At 50.6% G+C, this 18909-nt stretch overlaps 1 protein-coding gene across 2 annotated transcripts in view; it reads left to right on the forward strand.

Annotated features, from left to right (window-relative positions):
* The first annotated feature begins 5952 nt into the window (after window positions 1–5952).
* Window positions 5953–18909, forward strand: part of ESYT3 (extended synaptotagmin 3) — a 51033-nt gene continuing 38076 nt past the window's right edge. For both annotated transcript variants that reach the window (XM_025448721.3, XM_035704800.2), the window contains exon 1: window positions 5953–6521. In XM_025448721.3, the coding sequence (XP_025304506.1) occupies window positions 6207–6521 (315 nt within the window). In that variant the 5' untranslated portion in view covers window positions 5953–6206. The remainder of the gene's footprint in view (window positions 6522–18909) is intronic.

An 18909-nucleotide genomic window follows, 5' to 3' on the forward strand; every position in this document is an offset into this window, starting at 1 on the left:
AGTGGACGAAGGGAGAAACAAAATGTGGTATATACACGCAGTGGAATATTAGTCAACCTTAAAAAGGAAATTCTGACACATGCTACAACATGGATGAAACCTGAGGACATTATGCAAAGTGAAATAAAGCAGTCATAAAAGGACAAATATTCTACTTATGTGAGGTACCTAGCACAGTCAAATTCATAGAGGCAGAAAGTAAAATAGAGGTTGCCAGAGGCTGGGGGAAGGAGGAATGGGGAGTTACTGTTCCAGGGGTACAGAGTTCCAGTTTGAGACAATGGGAAAGTTCTGGAGATGGATGGTGTGGTGGTTACACAACAGTGTGAATGTATTTAATGCTACTGACTGTACACTTAAAATGGCTTAAAATAGTACATTTAAAATAGAACATGTGTTTCACCACAGTAAAAAAAGGACACCTTTGGTCTTACTTATTTTTGGTAATCAAAGTACTAGTTTGTGGGTGTCAAGAAGGGCAGAAATGGAAGTTGGAGCCAACGAAGTGGAGAAGAGGGGGAAGGGAGGGAAGAGTACTGAAGGCAGTGGTGAGGCAGGATCACCAGACTTCGGCCTCTAGGGCCTATGTGAGGAGTTCAGGAACCACATCTGTGGGGTAGGAGGCCACAGACCCTGCCCACGGGGAGTGCCTGAGGGAGACCTGGCTGAGGCCTTAACAAAGTGGTCATCTCCTTGGCCGTGCCTCCTATACCAGGTTGGAGAAAGGGGGGAGCAAGTAGAGCCTGACCCTCTAAGATGGTAGCAATGGCCACCCTAATGCTTGTGCCCAGAAGCCACTTTGACCCAAAACAGTGAAGACCCACAGGGCCACCTTCTTCCTGTTTAGGGCGTGAAAGCGGGTGAGAAGTGTGGTAGCATTGGAAGCACAGACACGGGCTGGAGCCATCAGGAGGTGGTCTTGGAGTGGCAGGCAGTGATCAAATCATGAAGGACATTGTAGGGATGTCTTCCACCTTCCCACCCCCAAAATCTTCTTGCTGCCACACTACCTTCACCTGACATACACACGCATGCACGCACACACACACACACATATGCCCTTCTACCACGTTTTATCTTGAGAATATGAAATAATGACTTCTCAGGTAATAGCTTGTGCACTTCCTGACCCCAGCACCCCAAACAGTGCTCCATATATATTGTCAAATTTCACTGGTTGTATGGTTTTCAGCACTGGCTCAAAAATATTTCAAGCTAAATAGTTATTTGCAGCTCCCTCTGTTGTTTTTTATCAGAGGATATGATTAAGGGCCATCTGGTTCTTGGCTCAAACACATCTGTCTATTCATTCTTGTGTGTGTTCCTTCACAAACATAAAGCACCTACTGCTGGGTACTAAGCTTGGTAACCTGGTATATTATCAAGAGACCCTGAGAACTGGCCCAAGACCTCACAGATGCTCTGGTCAAACCCTTCATATTGGGCACAAGGGGTTACTGAGGTTTAGAGTGGGAATGACATTTGCATACGGTCATACAGCAAATCTTTGTTTTGTGTTTTTAATTTTTTCCCAGTCTTATGAAGACATAACTGACATATAACATTGGGTAAGCTTAAGGTATACAATGTAATGATTTTGTATTTGTATATATTGTGAAATGATCACTAAAATAAGGTTAATACATGTTATCACCTCACATAGTTACAGTGTGTGTGTGTCGAGAACTTTTTAGATTTGCTCTCTTAGCAGCTTTTGAATATGGAATACTAGATTTGAAACCAGTCACCATGGTTGTACATTGCATCCCCAAAAATGTTGCTGTGTTTTTTCAATGATGATCTGCAAAGGACCAACAAGCTTATGAAAAGATACTCAACATTATTAATCATTAGAGAAATGCAAGTCAGAACTGCAGTGAGATACCCCCATGCTCGTTAGGATGATTAGTATAAAAAAAGAAACAACAACATGTTGGTGGAGAAAGTGGGAGCCTTGTGCTCTGTTGGTGGTGATGTAAAGGGGTAAAACTTTACACTGGAGAACAGGATGGTGATTCCTCAAAAAAATTAAACATAGAATTACCATATGACCCAGCAATTCCACTTCTGGGTATATACCCCCCAAAATGGAAAGAGAGACTCAAGGAGTTATTTGTATACCCATGCTCACAGCTGCATTATTCACAGTAGCTACATGTGGAAGCAACCTAATGCCAGATGAATGGCTGAATGAAATGTGGTACATACACACAATGGACTATTATTCAGCCTTCAAAAGGAAGGGAGTTCCTGTGACCGAACAATTGCACTACTGGGTATTTACCCAAAGATACAGATGTAGAGAAACACCAGGACACCTGCACCTCAATGTTTCTAGCAGCAATGTCCACAATAGCCAAACTGTGGAAGGAGCCACGATGCCCTCGACAGATGCATGGATAAAGAAGATGTGGTCTGTATACACAATGGAATATTCCTCAGCCAATAGAAATAACAAATACCCACCATTTGCTTCAACGTGGATGGAACCGGAGGGTATTATGCTGCGTGAAATAAGCCAATCAGAGAAAGACCATCATCAATGTGGTTTCATTCATATGTAGAATATAAAAAATAGTGAAAAGGACCATAAGGGAAAGGAAGGAAACTGAGTGGGGAAAAATTAGAGGAAAACAAACCATGAGAGACTCCTAACTCTGGGAAATGAACAAAGGGTTGCAGAAGGGAGGTGGGTGGGGGATGGGGTGACTGGGTGACAGGTACTGAGGAGGGCACTTGATGGGCTGAGCACTGGGTGTTATATGTTGGAAAATTGAATTTAAATATTTTTTTTAAAAAGGAAGGGAATTTTGCACTATGCTACAATATGAATGAACCTTGAGGACATTATGCTAAGTGAAATTAGTCGGTCACAGAAAGACAAATCCTACATGATTTATAGGACTTCCATGAGATACCTACACTGGTCAAAACCATAGAGACAGAATGGTGTTTGCCAGAGGGAGGCAGGCAGGGGCAGGAGTTTCAATTTTGCGAGATGCAGAGCTCTGGAGATGGGGGGGGCTGATGGCTGCACAACATCATGAATGTACTTAATACCACTGAACTGTGCATTTTAAATGGCCAAGATAATGAGTATGTTATATGCATTCTCTCACAGATCCCATCTCTTCTGTTCACTTTGAATCTTCTGTGCCTAGAACAGTGCCTGGCACTTAGTAGTTGGCTGTGTTAGTTTCCAGGGGCTTCCAGAACAACGTACCACAAACTGGATGGCTTTAAACAATAGGCATTCATTTTTTTTACTGTCCTGGAACTGGTGATCTGAAATCAAGGTGTTGGCAGGACCCAGCTCTCTTGGAAGATTCTAGGGAAGACTCCTTCCTTGTCCCATCCTTGATCCCTGGTTTGTAGCTGTATCTCTCCAGTCTCTACTATGGTCTTCACACAATCTTCTACCCTGTGTTACAACCTCTGTGCCTCTGTTTTGAAGTTTGTTTTTTAAGGACCAGTCATTAGATTTAGAGTCCACCATAATCTAGTATGATCTCATCTTAACTTGGTTACATCTATCAATATCCCATTTCCAAATCAAATAACATTCACAGATACCAGGGATTAGGACTTCAAAAAGATTTTTTTTGTGGGGGGGACACAATTTGACCCACAAGGGTAGCTAATAAATATATTGAACAAATGATCTAATGTTCTCTGAAGCACTGCTATAATTTAATGAACTCTCAAATGAATTCAGGGAAAAGGCTTCGGAAGGTATCGTTCTGCCCGTGTTTTGTGATGATCAAATGGTACATAAAATGTCTTTTTTCTGACAATAGTAACTAGAGTGTTCAGGTCAAGAGAACTAATGGCTCCAATGTTCTAGGCACAGATTCAACCTCAGGGGGGATAGGAAGTTTTAAGTGTCACATTCTCAATGTTCTTATATATCTAATTTACGAGAGTAATTTAATGGCATTATAAAGTTTAGAAAAGAAAATCAACCACCATCCCACTACCCTAATGTTCTTTGGGAAAAATTCAGGAGGGGAACTTTCCAGGTAGAGGAAACAGCAAATACAAAAGCCTTGGGGCAGGCATGAGCTTGGTGTGTTCAAGGAGCAGAGAAGGCAGCGCAGCTGAGGGTAGCAGCATTCACAGGCTGATCCCAGTCTCTTGCTGGACATCTTTGTGGGTGTCCATCCAGTTCACGAACCAGCAACCTTCCTTTATCTAGTAATCCTCCTCCAAACAGCCTACTTTCCATACCCCCTCTGCAAGCATGCTAACCCACAAGGAGGATGTGGTGTGGACCTGGTGTCTGTGCAGAGGGGAGGAGATGATGGATACAATTGGGTCCTCTCTCCAAGTCATTTGGAATTGGGACAGGATAAGGGCCAAGCAGTCTCTGGAAAGTTCTGTGACCCTGGAAGCAGTGGAAAAGGTGCTCTCTACTTCAGCCAGAGGCAGTGGAGGCAGGTCAGTAGAAGAGCAGCAGGGATTCAGAGCTGAGTCAACAGTCAGCTTGCTGATGCATCCATCCTGACAGCGGGCAGGATTCCTGCCTCTGGTTCCAGGGCACTTGCCCCTACCCCTATCATATGTTCTCAGTTCTTTAGCATAGGCTGATTTGGGTCAACCAGTAAGAGAAGTGTTTTGAGTAAGAGAATTCTGCGGTCAAATAATTTGGGAAACAGTGAGTTAAATAAAATGTAATAGCTTTTTATGTGCAGGACTTCGCAGAGCCTTTAATAGGATTGTGTACATCCAAAAAGGAACTCTCCAAATTAAAAACAAAAACAAGAAAATGCAAACCTCAAGTGAGCTGCATTTCCTACATTGATTTCTCAGGCTACACTGGGAGATAGTGTAACAGTGTTAGGCGGGGAGGCTTTCAGCTTCCATTTTGGCTCAGTCCTGGAAGGCTGAGGACGGTAGACGAGAGCCCAGCCTTTCTGACCAGGAACACGCCTGTTACTGAAAACGTTTTATCCAGTAAAGAAGGACAAGACCGGAGAGAGCACAATACCTGAAGGGACAGAAAGAGAATATAGTTAGTTATCCTCTGGTTGTTGTCCGTTGGGTCCAGCCTTTCAATGAAATTACTGAAAGCTCAGAATCATCCCAGTACGTTCGTCAACTCCAAAATCACTTCCACTAATGGATGTGCCCACTCCCGCGAGCCGCCGAAAGCGTATGCCCACTCGCAAGACGATTTACCCTCGGCGTGTGGGGACTGAGAGTCCTCCGCCTTGATCATTCAGGAAAGATTAGAAGCCATGGGCTTCCCGACTGACCCCCAAGCACCCCAGGGCTTGCCCTTCATCTGTCCTGTGTTCACCCGTCACCCGCTGTGCTGGTCACTTGGGGTGGGAACTCGGGGTCTGACGATGCAGGGAATCCAGGTCCAAGCTGACACCCGACAGAGAGGGAATGCAGCGCAGAGGGCGTTGCGGGGGCAATAGGGACCCTGCGCCTGGCTAGCTGGGGTCGGGGGCCAGGTCTCAGCTTTACGAGCCGGAGGAGGGGGCAGCGATGCCGGGCTCTAGGGGCGGAGTCAGGCCCACTGTGGGGTGCGGAGGCCCGGAGAGCCGGTCCGTGGCAGGCTCGGACGCCCAGCTCCCAGCCCATACTAGCCTGCCTACTGCAAACTGGGTGTAGGAAACAGGTTTTGTGTGATGTTTATCCATGGCAAGCATTCGTCCACACCCTCGGGGAGTCACGCCCCGCCTGGGGCGGCACCTAGAGCAACGAGCGCTCTACCTCTACCTCTACCGGGGCGTAGCACCTGCGCCCTCCGCTGACGCCTGCGCGCGAGGCCGGGTGGGGGGCGCCCAGGAGCGGGCTCCTCCGCAGAACCCGGCGACCCCCGCCCACGGCCCCGCCCCGATCCGCGGCCCCGCCCCGCCCCCGCGACCCCGCCCCTCCACGGGCCCGCCCCCCGCGACCCCCCGCCCCTCCAGGGCCCCGCCCCCCACCCGCGGCCCCGCCCCGGGGGCGGAGACGTCGGGAGCAGGGGGCCCGGCTGGGAGCCGAGCGCGGCGGCCGCGCCCCGAGTCCGCAGACCCAGCGCTCCCGGGCGGGGCGGCCTCGGAGCTGAGCGCCCGGAGCGCGGCGGCGGGTCCCGCAGGGCAGGTGCGGCGCGGCGGCTGGGCCCTCGCGCTTGGCGGGCCGATGTGCCCGCGTGTCGGGGCCTGTGGACCTGGGCTCAGGTGAAGCTCCGGGAAAGGGCGACACGGCGGGGCGAGATGGCGGACGAGCCCCGCGCCCCCGGCGCCCCGGGAGGCCAGCGCGCACCCCGCCCCGAGCCGCGCCTGTCCAGCCAGCTGCTGCCCGAGCTCTACACCTTCGTGGCCCGAGTGCTGTTCTACCTGGCTCCCGTCTACCTGGCCGGCTACCTGGGGCTCAGCATAACCTGGCTGCTGCTCGGCGCTCTGCTGTGGATGTGGTGGCGCAGGAACCGGCGCGGGAAGCTCGGGCGCCTGGCGGCCGCCTTCCAGTTCCTGGACAACGAGCGCCAGTTCATTAGCCGGGAGCTGCGGGGCCAGCACCTGCCGGCCTGGGTGAGCGGGGCCGGCCGGGACGCGACGGAGGTCGGAGGTGGGGCGGATGCTCTGGGAGGCCCGGAAGGGACCCGCGGTCCGCAGCCCCGCGACCCGCACCCCTGATGCCCGGCCAGGCGGCGCCCCCAGTCTCATCCCCGTCGCCGGCCCCGACAGCTCGGGGAGGGGGAACCTAGGCTTCACTGAAGGGCCCAGAGCCTGGGAGAAAAGTCACGGGCGGGCCGCACCCAGGAAAAAAAAACAAGGGCGTCTGGGGCTTTGCGAAGTTACCCGGGAGGGAAGCAGGAGGCATTTATTCCACCCGCCTGTTGATTCACAGGAAGAACGTGGGGCGCAGGACTAATCCGCAAACGCAGCAATGATAGAAACTGCAGACTAGTTGCCTCAGCAGAGGTCGGGATAGACAGAGGGGACCCGGGCTAGAGATGGGGTGGGAGGCTGGATCCCCAGCTTCTCTTCCTCCCTCAGCCTGGCAGGGATGCTCAGACGTGCCCAGACACGTAAACACATTCACACTCTACAACTACAGACCTATCTCCTCCGGCTGTGAAATGGCCAGGACCGTGGTTTCTTAAATGCTTCTGGCCCTGAGAATCACCTGGTCCACTTAACAAAAATAAGTTCTTAGCCCCACCTCACAACTCCCAGGTGGAACTGAGGCACCTAGGTGAATCGGGGATGAGATGAATTTGGGAAACACAGGCAAGTCCCAATAGGCATTGCATCCAAGATTTGGTCTGTGCCAAAACTACACTTCTGGGTGCTTCTCTGATTCTTCCAGATATACTCAGGCCCACAGGGGGGGATGTCATCAAGTGTCAGCATGGTTTGCTTCTTCTGAGGCTTCCCGTTGGTTTGTAGATGCCTATCTCCACCATGTCTTTATATGGCCTTCCCTCTCTACATGTCTCTGTGTCCAAATTTCCCCTTCTTATAAAGTCAGCAGATTGGGTTAGGGCCCATCCTAATGACCTCATTTTAACTTAATCACCTATTTAAAGGCCTTACTTCTAAAAACAGTCACATTCTAGGGTGCAGGGGTGGTAGGATTTCAACATACAAGTTTGGGGAATATGGTTCACCTCGTAATACTGATATTTAACATATAGATTGACAGTTCAGTTTTATAAATTGGTTTTTATATATTGAGGATGAGGGAGCCAAAGCCTTCTGCTAAGGGTGCAAATTAAAAAAGCACAATGACAACTTTCCTAGGGTAGCAGCCATGGGAACAGTATTTGGGGCTCACCTCTCAAACTTGGTTTTCCTGATTATTCTTTGGGGGCTTATCCTGAAAGATCTGGATCCATAGAGTAGACCTGAACCTATCCACACTCCTTGCTCATTGTTGAGGGAGTCTTGGATGCCTGTCAGACCTCTGTTGGGACCCCATGGTGGCTTCAATCCATGAGGGTGGGCTGTGAGGCCTCACCAAGTGACAGCCCTCCCTTTCTGGCCCTTGTGGTATTAGGGATGGAATAAGCAATGTTTCTGAAATGGAGGCAAGAATCAGATCCTATAGTGGCACTGACATGCCCCAACCACCACCACCTGCCCCCATGCATGCAAACACCAGGAGCAACATGAAATTAGCCAACAGGTTGTTCAGCCTGATGGGTAAGACAACACAAGAAGCTGCCTCACCTCACACACCGTACCCCAGGCCTGACCCAGCTGGGTAAAGGGACACACCGAGGAAGGTGATGGCGTCTCTCCTACCAAGAGGACAGCTGGGGGCAGGAAGTAGATGTATATAGGTAATTGCCATGGAGGTCTCCGAGGAGCCAGAGATAAAGAGTCTCAACAAGGTCCAGTGAGGGGTCGAAAGTATGGAGTAAAGGACATCCTGCTTGATTTCCATCTCAGATTTCACCAGACCATAGCCTCCCACTTCCTTGGCAGAGTCCTGGGAGGGACCTGGCCTCAGCTTGCATTCTCCAGATTCTCCTGGCTGGCTTAAGTGGCCAGTTTGGTGGGCCAGGCCTGGATTGCCCTTTGGATTGAGGCAGTGGTGCTACAAAGCTGGAGGAGGCTTTTGAGCACAGTGTGGCCAGTATATAAGGGAGCACCATGTGGTTTGGTTTGGCTCAAGTGTGTGGTAGGGACCTGATGAACAAGGAGCCAAATAGAGGGGGGCTTGATGGAGCTTGGGCCTGATTCTGAAGGCTGCAAAGAGCCTTCCTTGGAAGGCTTCCTGTGGAAGGCTTTGGAAAAATCCTATAATAAGCAGCATGGTGGGGGAGAGGGGAGGGGAGAGGAAAGCTGGAAAGACCCGATGAGAAATTGATTTAAGCCAAGATGGTGGTAGTGGGGTCAGGGGAGGGGGATGAGAGACGTGTAAGAGCGGGACTCTGGGTGTTTGGTGGCCTCTAGATTAGTGTGAGATCCAGGAATCTTCCAGGGTGTTTTCTGATCTGGGGAGCTAGACATCAGAATGAGAAGCAGGTCTGGGGAGGTTGGTTGTGTGAACACCTAGAGCGAGCAACTAGATGCAAATGTGGGCTTTTCGCCTTGCCTCGTGAAAGCTGCCAGGCCTAAGGATGATGCCGAAAACCTGGAAGCCACTTGATTGAATATTCTTCTGATCTTGTCCCTGTCTTCCGAGGAACACATACAGAGACGTGGCTCTAGGTGTGGTGGGGGCAGCATGACTCTTGCCCACGGTTTTAGATCATGAGTGTCTTTATCCTTACACAGACCTTTTGGTGTGTCTTTGTTTCTGTTTTGAGAACTGATTTCCTTGCATGGAAGTGGGGTCTATGACTTATGACCTCCTTTGGTATCAAGAAATATTTTTACAAGTTAATGGCAAACCAGCAGTTGGCAGTGAGGGGTGGGGTTAAAGAAAATTGAGGGTCTTGGCTTCCACCCTTGGGCACAGTCGTGCAAGTCATCTCCTCCACAGCAGCACCCAGGGAGGGGGATGTGGGGAATCCAGCCTGCATGCTGCATAGACAGGGCATCTTGTTCTAATTTGCACCAAGCCCCTGTGAGGGGGTGGAGGCCCGGGCCAAGCTGAGCTGGAGCAAGTCTCCCCTGGCAGGCCACTGCTAGTTCTTTTTTTTTTAAGATTTATTTATTCACAAGAGACACAGAGGCAGGAACATAGGCAGAAGGAGAAGCGGGCTCCCTGTGGGGAGCCCAGTGTGGGACTTGATCCCAGGACCCCGGGATCACGACCTGAGCCAAAGGCAGACACTCAACCACTGAGCCACCCAGCGTCCCGTCATTGCTAGTTCTCATTGGAGCAAAGACTCCTCAACACCTCGCTCCACCCTGCTGCCTCCAGGTGATCATTGGTATTCCTATCCTTCGCTGAGCCTCAGTGTCCCCACCTGTAAAAGGAGGTTGTTTCTGGTCAAAATTCACACAGCCCTGCCTTTCCTTTGGTTCCCTTCTATGGAAGAGATAGCTGGAAGAAAGGGTTCCTCACAAGTAAAGAAGCCGTGGATGCTCTTATCTGGTGAACGTGGCCTGGCCACTTGGAGAGAACAGGCCAAGCTGCCCTCGCTGCTCATGCTCTCACTGGAGCAGTAGCTGCCACTTGCTGCTCATGGGCGAATGTTTGGTGTGTGTGAATGGATTTTGATATATTTTTATATAAATCTTGCACACAGTTCTTAGATATATTTTTCAAGGCATAAAGAGCCTCTTCCATCAGCCCCCCTCACCAGGGCTGGGGACTGTGGATAGCATAGTGACCAAAGTGGAGTCCTTGCTGCCCCAGAGCTGGAGAAAGCCCAGCCCCACCACTCCTCTGGCCGCAGCTCGGGAGGTCGGTTCCGCAGGCCGCGCCGGTGGGCCGTGAGCTGCTGGTGGAGAGGAGGCCCGCGTGTGCGCTCAGCGGGGCTGGCGCTGCATCCTCAGTCTCCCAGGCCTTCTAATGCCACCTTTCCCCAGAATGACACTCATCACCAAGTGTCTCGCCAGCAAACATGTCTGTGGTCTCAGGTCTAGCCGGGCTTGCTCTCCAGCCAGCTGATAGCAATCAGTTGGCAGCTCTGTTAGGGACAATTAACCCTGTGTATCTGCTGGGATGGGGCTGGGGGCGGGGGCCGATGTGATGCGGTGGCAGGTGCGGACTTGGAGTCTGACGCTCATTCACTGGGGAGCCTTGAGAAGGTCCCCTGGATCCCTGATTCCCCTCTGAAAATGGCAAGGCTTTAGGAGAGGCCCTGTGGAGTCTTCTTAGCTGTTGGAGTCTGCTATCATTAATCAGAAAAGGTTGGCTTTTCCGAAGTGCCTCAGGCCCACAGGACCCTGTTCGGTGGCATTTCTTGGCTGCCCATCATCTAAATGGGTGCGCCCTGGGGACATCAGCTAGGCAAGCACCAGGGTTAAGTGAACTGTTCACGCAAAGCAGTGCGCATCCCAGGGCTCCCAGCAGTGTCCCCGGGATGGTCCCCTCCGAGCCTCCCTGCCAGCCATTCACGCCGAGGACCAGGGTTGAGGGCTTTGCTTTCCTGGGGCTGAGTCTGGCATTCCTCCCGTGGGTGGAGCGTGGAGCAGCAGTCAGCCAGCGCCCAGGCTCTTGTGGTCTGTCCTGTACTGACACTTTTGTTAATTAGAGGAAGTAAATGCAATGACAGCGCTGAGCTGGCCGCTCAAATTAGTTCAGTTCTTGGAGCCGGAGCCGTGGGACCTGGTCTTAAACATCTGCTTGGAGTTAGGGGACTTCTTGTGAGGTCCCCGCAGCCCTGGGAGGTCATGCGAATGGCTTGAGGTCAGGCTTGTCCTCAGGAAGGAAGAAGCAGAGCACGTTTTAGTCGTGCCCCTTGGGTCTCTGCCCCACGTCTTAGTGATGCTTCATGGACTGACAATGTCTTAGGCCAGGATTGGGCAAGAAGAGGGACGGAATATGGGCGTCTGCCCCTCCAGGCCCAACCCAAGGATCTTAGGCATCCGTGTGTTCATTCCTGTACTCTGTCAGGAAACATCTGTCGAGGGTTTGTGATGTGTCAGGCACAGTGCTGCAAGCTGGCTGATGCTGTGAGTGCCACACGGTCCCGCCCTCAAGGAACCCCTGGTCTACATGGGGAGTCAGACCTGCTAGAACACCCTTTCCTGACACAGTGTGATCAGTCCTACGAGGTGGCAGTGCAAGACCCTGGGAAAGCCTGGGGGAGGGGGCTGGTCCAGGCTGGAAGTGGCCCACGAAGTGACACTTCTGGTGTTGCTGGCTGTGGGAGGGGGTGGGGACTCTGGGCAGGTTTGGTCACTTGAGCTCATAATCTCATTCTGGGGTGAGCAGCTTCTGGGCTTCAGGGGACAGCAATTTATGATGCTCGAGCTCTCACAAGACAGCCCATTGCATTAGGGATGAGGGGTGGAATTTTGCTTCAACAGAAATGTCCACAGCAAAGTACCTCTGCAAGCTAAGTACCTGAGGACCTTAGTAATAGTGGGGGTGGGTTGAGGGGCATGTGGTAGACAAGGCCCAGGAAGGTGACAGTTACTGTCACACTCTACTTTTTTTAAAATATTTTTTCTCTTTTTTTTAATAATTTATTTTTTATTGGTGTTCAATTTGCCAACATACAGAATAATACCCAGTGCTCATCCCGTCAAGTGCCCCCCTCAGTGCCCGTCACCCATTCACTCCCACCCCCCGCCCTCCTCCCCTTCTACCACCCCTAGTTCGTTTCCCAGAGTTAGCAGTCTTTACGTTCTGTCTCCCTTTCTGGTATTTCCCACGCATTTCTTTTCCCTTCCCTTCTATTCCCTTTCACTATTATTTATATTCCCCAAATGAATGAGAACATATAATGTTTGTCCTTCTCCGACTGACTTACTTCACTCAGCATAATACCCTCCAGTTCCATCCACATTGAAGCAAATGGTGGGTATTTGTCATTTCCAATGGCTGAGGAATATTCCATTGTATACAGAGACCACATCTTCTTTATTCATATATTCCTGAGAGACACAGGGAGAGGGGCAGAGACATAGGCAGAGGGAGAAGCAGGCTCCCTGCGGGGAGCCTGATGTGGGACTCGATCCCAGGACCCCGGAATCACGACCTGAGTCAAAGGCAGATACTCAACCACTGAGCCACGCAGGCATCCCTGTCTCACTCTTCTTTCATGGCCACCTGTGCAGTGGGCAGGAAGAGTGGAGAGCTGATCGCCAGCTTCCATCGGCCTCCGGTCCACGGCAGGTTGAGCTAGCGCTTCAGTGGGAAATGTCCCCAGTCACTCTGGTGTGAGCTGCCCCCTGGAGGCCACAACCCAGCTACACAGAGGAGAGGGGGTGGGGAACTGGGGCTCAGCCTGCCCTCTCTCTGTCCTGACCCCTTACCCCTCCATTCAGAGTTACTTCGGGGAGAGATCCAGGGAAGCCTAGAGCTTCTAGCCCCAGTGTGTTCACATGTGCTTGAGGAAAGTGATTCCTCTCTTCCTCCCCCTTTACTGCAAATAGTGAAGAGTTAAGGTATTTCCTGCTCCAGTGGAAACTGTTAAAGGGAGAAGCCCCACTTTCTTCACCCTGCCTTCCAAGCCAGGCCACACGGGGAGTCAGGGCCCAGCTCCTGCAAGCTGTCTGTCTCAGGGAGCGTGGGGTGGCCTGGCCGCTCCCGCCCGAGAAGCCCCATCACAGTATGCCAGGAGTCCTCTCGATGCTCACAATAAAAAAATAGGGAACTTCTCAGGGACACAGGATGTTTCAAAACTCCAGAGTCACCCACTCCATTCTTTGGCCCATGTCGTGTTTACTTTTTTAAGTCTCTGGTTATAAATTGGTTTAAAATCTGGTTTTTCTGGTTATAAAGGTGAAAGTAGTCCCATTGTAGAATATTTGGAAATGGCCTAAAAGAATTAGAACACTGTTTATAGTCCTTCCACACAGAAATACGTCATTCTATTTGCGTATACTTCTTTTCTATTGAAGATGTATGAAAACTGTTTTTATTTACTTTATTTATTTATTTATTTATTTATTTATTTATTTATTTATTTATTTACAAGAGACACAGACAAAGAGAGGCAGAGATATCTCATAGGCAGAAGGAGAAGCAGACTCCCTGCAGGGAGCCCAATGCAAGAATTCATCCTGGGACCCCAGGATCACAACCTGAGCCGAAGGCAGGCGCTCAACTACTGAGCCACCCAGGCATCCCTGAAAACAGTTTTTAAAAAACTTGTACCCTTTTCCCCCTGTTTTTTTTCTATTATTAGCATTATATTATAAACATTCTCCAAAAAAAACCTGTTTAAGGATTACAATATCCTTAATATGAATATACCCTACACTGCTGAACCATTTCGTTAGCTTTGATTATCTGCTATTTCCAAGCTTGTCCTCCTTACGGGCTAGCTGCGGCAGGCAGTGTTTCCTGGATCTGTCTGGAATTTGTCCCTCTGCCTTACCAGACTGACTCTCTTGATCAACTTCCAGTGCAAGCTCAGGCCCCCACAGCACCTGGAGCCTGTGTCACACCCCACTTCCTTCATGGGCTTGCACCTGCCTATTCTTGTGTCTGACTTTTCCTCCAGACTGAATGCTCTTCTAGGGCAAGGTGCATTTCCTGCTCCATGTCTGTACCCACATTTCCTTGCTCGCTGCCCAGTACATAGGAGGCTCTCAGGAAAAGTCTGTTCCAGGAACACTACAGCGAATGCTGCAGGAACCTTAGTCCGTGTTTCTCAAGTTTCTTACTGTGGATTCCTACATGTTAAACTCCTATGTCAAAGCTTAGAACACCTTGTGCCCCCCAGTGGCTCAGTCGGTTAAGCATCTGCCTTCAGCTCAGGTCATGATCTCAGATCCTGGGATTGAGCCCCCCACGTCGGGCTCCCTGCTCAGTGAGGAATCTGCTTCTCCCTCTCCCTCTGCTCCCCTCCCTGCTCATGTTCATGCTCTCTTTCTCTCAAGTAAATGAAATCTTAAAAAAAAAAAAAAAAAAAAAAGCTTAGGGACACCATAAAGATTCTCATTCCCACTTCACTGTGGCCTTATCAGCATCGGGAATTTCACTTTTTGGTCTCTTAAGGCTTCCATCATTTTATTACAGTTTGCAATAATTGCATTTTTTTACAAATTAAAGGTTTATGGGAACCCTGCATCGAGCAAGTCTATATGTGCATTTTCCCAACAGCATTTGCTCACTTTCCGTCCCTGTGTCACATTGTGGTAACCCTTGCAGTATTTCAAATTTTTTCATCATTATTCTATTTGGTGATCTGTGATTAGTGAGTATGACTCCCTGAAAGCTCAGGTGATGGTTAACATTTTTTAGCCATAAAGCATTTTTTAATTATGTACTATTGCACACCTAATAGACTACAGTGTGGTGTAAACCTAGCTTTTATATGGGAAACTGAAAAATTCATTTGACTTGTTTTAAATGAATATTATTGTAATATTGTATAGTCACTTCATCACAGTGGTCTCGAACCAAACCTGCAGTATCTCTGAGGTATACCCATACTAGTTTGATAAGCAAGAAGATATGTTTTTTCACCTTGGGGCATGACCAAACCTAACTGTTGGACTGCATTCTCTGCTGATTCACCATTACACTCAGGTCTCCTTGAAAAACACACCCATGTGGACAGCTTGGGGCAGCCCCTCCATGCTCCAAGCCCTTGTTCCTCAGCAAAGGGTGACAGGCTCCTGGCACCAGGATTCTTGTCACCAGTGACTACCTTTGCAGTTTTATCTGCTCGGTGTCCTCCTTCTACTGGCTCCTGTTAACTTGGGCCAGGCTGCAAGCTGGGTGCATTGTTCAAGAGCCTATGGATTCTAGAACAGCATTAGATGGAATTTCAAGTTGGCCAAATAACTTTTTCCTTTAAAGCACTTTTAGCCGGGTAATTTTAAGCAGAATAGTGGGCAGATTTAAAAGCAGTTTTTATGGTTAAATGTGTACCTCTCAAGAACAGAGAGAAAAATGGGTCAAAGTCTGTACTTAACCAGGAAAAAAGTATATGAAATGAGGGACCATTTTCCAGTAGAGGAGGAACCACTAAATAGGCACCATGGAGTAGGGACCAGTCTCCAAAGACAGGAGCTGGCCTGAAGCTCCATGTGGCCTCCCTGTGGCAGGACATCCCTGTGGAGCCCTGGAATGAGGGGGTCCTCTCTTCTTTGAGCATGGGAGGCAGTTGGCATCAGTTTGAGTCCGTATGTGTGTGAGTGTAAGGATGCACACCAGAGCAGAGAAGAACCAGGAGGCTTTTTCCCCAGCAAAGAAGGTATCATTGTGTGGACGTGTGATTCTGTGGCTGTGTCTGTGTAGTTCTCAGGGCACGGGTCTCAGGTCTTCGGGGTACAAAGAGACACACAGACCCTCCTGTGACAGGGAGTGAGCCAGGTTCGCCTGGTGACAGGCAGGTCCTTGAAGTGAAGCTGGCCGATCCCGCCGCCTCATGAGAGGGTCTGGTGCCCACAACTGCTGTCCAGGCCTCCCAGCCTGGGGGCCTGCCCAGGGCCCTGCCCAGGCTCTGGCACTGATTGGGGTGGCCATCTCTCTGGCTCCATTTCCTCACTGCTGTGGGATCATTTTTCCTAAAGGGTTTAAGAAATAAAGCACATGACCACCTGGGGATGAAGCATGGATGTGGGGTGCCATGGTGGTGGCCTCTGCGAGCCTGGAATTTCGACTTCTACTTGAGTTTGCTTTATAGTCTGCCTCTGTTCTCTGAGCTCTCCTTACCGTCACTGCCTTAAAAATGTTGTCATTAAAATATGAGCCCACTCTGCCTGGGAGGCCTTGGCCCAAGCACGCGAATAGCAGAAGATGTGAGTTTAAAAAAGGGAGGCCTGGGATCCCTGGGTGGCGCAGCGGTTTAGCGCCTGCCTTTGGCCCAGGGCGCGATCCTGGAGACCTGGGATCGAATCCCACATCGGGCTCCCGGTGCATGGAGCCTGCTTCTCCCTCTGCCTGTTTCTCTGCCCCTCTCTCTCTCTCTGTGTGTGACTATCATAAATAAATACAAAAATTAAAAAAAAAAAAAGGGAGGCCTGAGGTCCCCTCTTTTTAAGCTGCTCTGAAGGGCACTGTCGAGGGGCGGGTGGGGGGAAGGAATCCAGGGTCCTGGTGATTTGACCACCAGCCTGGGCAACTTTACAATTTCCCAGGCCTACTTTGGAGACTTGCTCACACCTGTAATGCATCGGTCAGGGTTGTGTTCGTGTTTGAGGGGTGAATGAATGCTAGAGCTCTGAATTTGTCTCCATTTAGATTCATGTTCATCAGCTCCTGATTGCAGACCTGAGTGGGGTCAGCATTGGAGCCTCACTTCCCTCCATCAGAAGAGACCTGAGGCTGGACCTGTGCCCCTCAGGGCCCCTGGCAGCACTTCCTGCTCCTGCGGCCTGGCTCTATGGGGGCTGGGAGGGGCTCACATTTTTAGGGGTAGGGGAGGCGCCAAAGCCAGGCCCACTCGTGATACTGTGTTTTTCATCCTTTTCATCCACTGGCTCTTGCCTCCCTTTGCTCTTTGTGGCACAAGAGTTATTCCCTTTGTAAAAGAACCGGGGCCCATAAGGTGCTGGTAAGGATTTGATGACAAAGCCGTATTCTCCCAAGAGTGACCGCTGGAGACACGGATGGGGACTTGGTTAGCCTCATCAGGAACCCCGGGGGCGGAACGGTCGCCTTCTTCCAGGGCCTGAGCAGGTCCTCCAGCCCAGGGAGCCCTGCCCGCCCAGACTTCCACACCCCTACACCCCCGTGACCTGAACCACCTGGGAGACCTGGGAGCTCGTGAAAGGTACAGGCCTCCGGGTCCCTGCCGAAGGTCCTTAGGTTCCTGAATCTAAATCTGCGAGGGCCCTTACCAAGAACCCACGTTTTAAGGAGCTCTGCAGGTGATGGGTGAGCCCCCTGCCTCAGTCTGCCCCCTGCATTGCCAGGAGGTGTGGGTGTCTCCCCACCGGCTGGTCCCGGAGACTCCCGGCCCTGTGAGGTATTGGGACCGAAGTCCAGTGGCTTTAGGACTCAGCCCGAGTCTGGGCCAGCAGTTATTTTTTTTTTTTTTAAGATTTTATTTATTCATGAGAAAGAGAGGAAAGAAAAGAAAGAAGAAAGAAAGAAGAAAGAAAAGAAAGAGAAAGAGAGAAAGAAGAAAAAGAAAAGAAAAGAAAGAAAAAGAAAAAGAAAAAGAGAGAAAAGAAAGAAAGAAAGAAAAAGAAAGAAGAAAAGAAAGGAAGGAAGAAAGAAAGAAAAGAAAAGAAAAGAAAGAAAGAAAGAAAGAAAGAAAGAAAGAAAGAAAAGAAAGAAAGAAAGAAAGAAAGAAAGAAAAGAAAGAAAGAAAGAAAGAAAGAAAGAAAGAAAGAAAGAAAGAAAGAAAGAAAGAAAGAAAGAAAGAAAGAAAGAAAGAAAGAAAGAAAGAGAAAGAAGAAAGAGAGAAAAGAAAGAGCAAGCAAGCAAGCAGGCTCCATGCAGGGAGCCCGACGCGGGACTCGATCCCGGGTCTCCAGGATCACGCCCCGGGCCGCAGGCGGTGCTGCACTGCTGGGCCCCCGGGCTGCCCGCCAGCGATCTTTTTACGCCTTCCCTGCGTCCACCTCGTGCGGGAAGACGTGCACGGAGGCTCTGATTGGGTCCCCTCTGCCACGCCTCCCTGCAGAGCCCCCTCCCCATTGGACAGTACCACGCAGGCGCCTCGCGGCCATTGGACGCAGCCTGTCCGCAGGCGCAGCCCTCAGCCAATCAGCAGAGGCCAGGGAAACCGCCCTCACCTGGGTCCTCCCGCTTCAGCCCCAGCCCCCTGCGCTGTGCTCACCTCTCCTCGCTTTTTCTAGCCTCCCTTCTCGGTTTCCCTGAGTGCCGAGCCCCAGGCCGCTGGGGTCCCGTAGAGAATTTGCTGGACTTTGGGTCAGACAGAACTGGACACGTAGCCCGATACTGTTCTGGGCATGCACCTGCGGACAGAGGGGTCACAGTGTCTGCACCTCCCGCGTCCAGACACCTGCCCGCAAGCATCCCCGCTTCTGGGGCATTTACCGGGGACGGTGCCCAGCACCTCGCATGCATGGTCTCACGTACTCATCTCAGGAACTCCGTGGAATTGGCAGCATTGTGCCCCTCTTGTGGATGAGAAACCAAGGCTGAGAGAGGTGACATTTTATTTTTTTAAAAAATTTTATTTATTTATGATAGTCACACAGAGAGAGAGAGAGAGAGGCAGAGACACAGGCAGAGGGAGAAGCAGGCTCCATGCACCGGGAGCCCGACGTGGGATTCGATCCCGGGTCTCCAGGATCGCGCTCTGGCCAAAGGCAGGCGCCAAACCGCTGTGCCACCCAGGGATCCCGAGAGGTGACATTTTAAATGCACAAGGAATACTTAGACACTAAAACGGACTTCATAGGCTGACACTTCAGGCGCAGGAGGCGGGGAGCAAAAGGTTTGACGGCTGGGCTCAAATTATATGCAGGAGAAATA

This window comes from Canis lupus, chromosome 23 (assembly GCF_003254725.2).
Source record: "Canis lupus dingo isolate Sandy chromosome 23, ASM325472v2, whole genome shotgun sequence".
In the NCBI taxonomy this organism is placed as follows: Eukaryota; Metazoa; Chordata; class Mammalia; order Carnivora; family Canidae; genus Canis; species Canis lupus.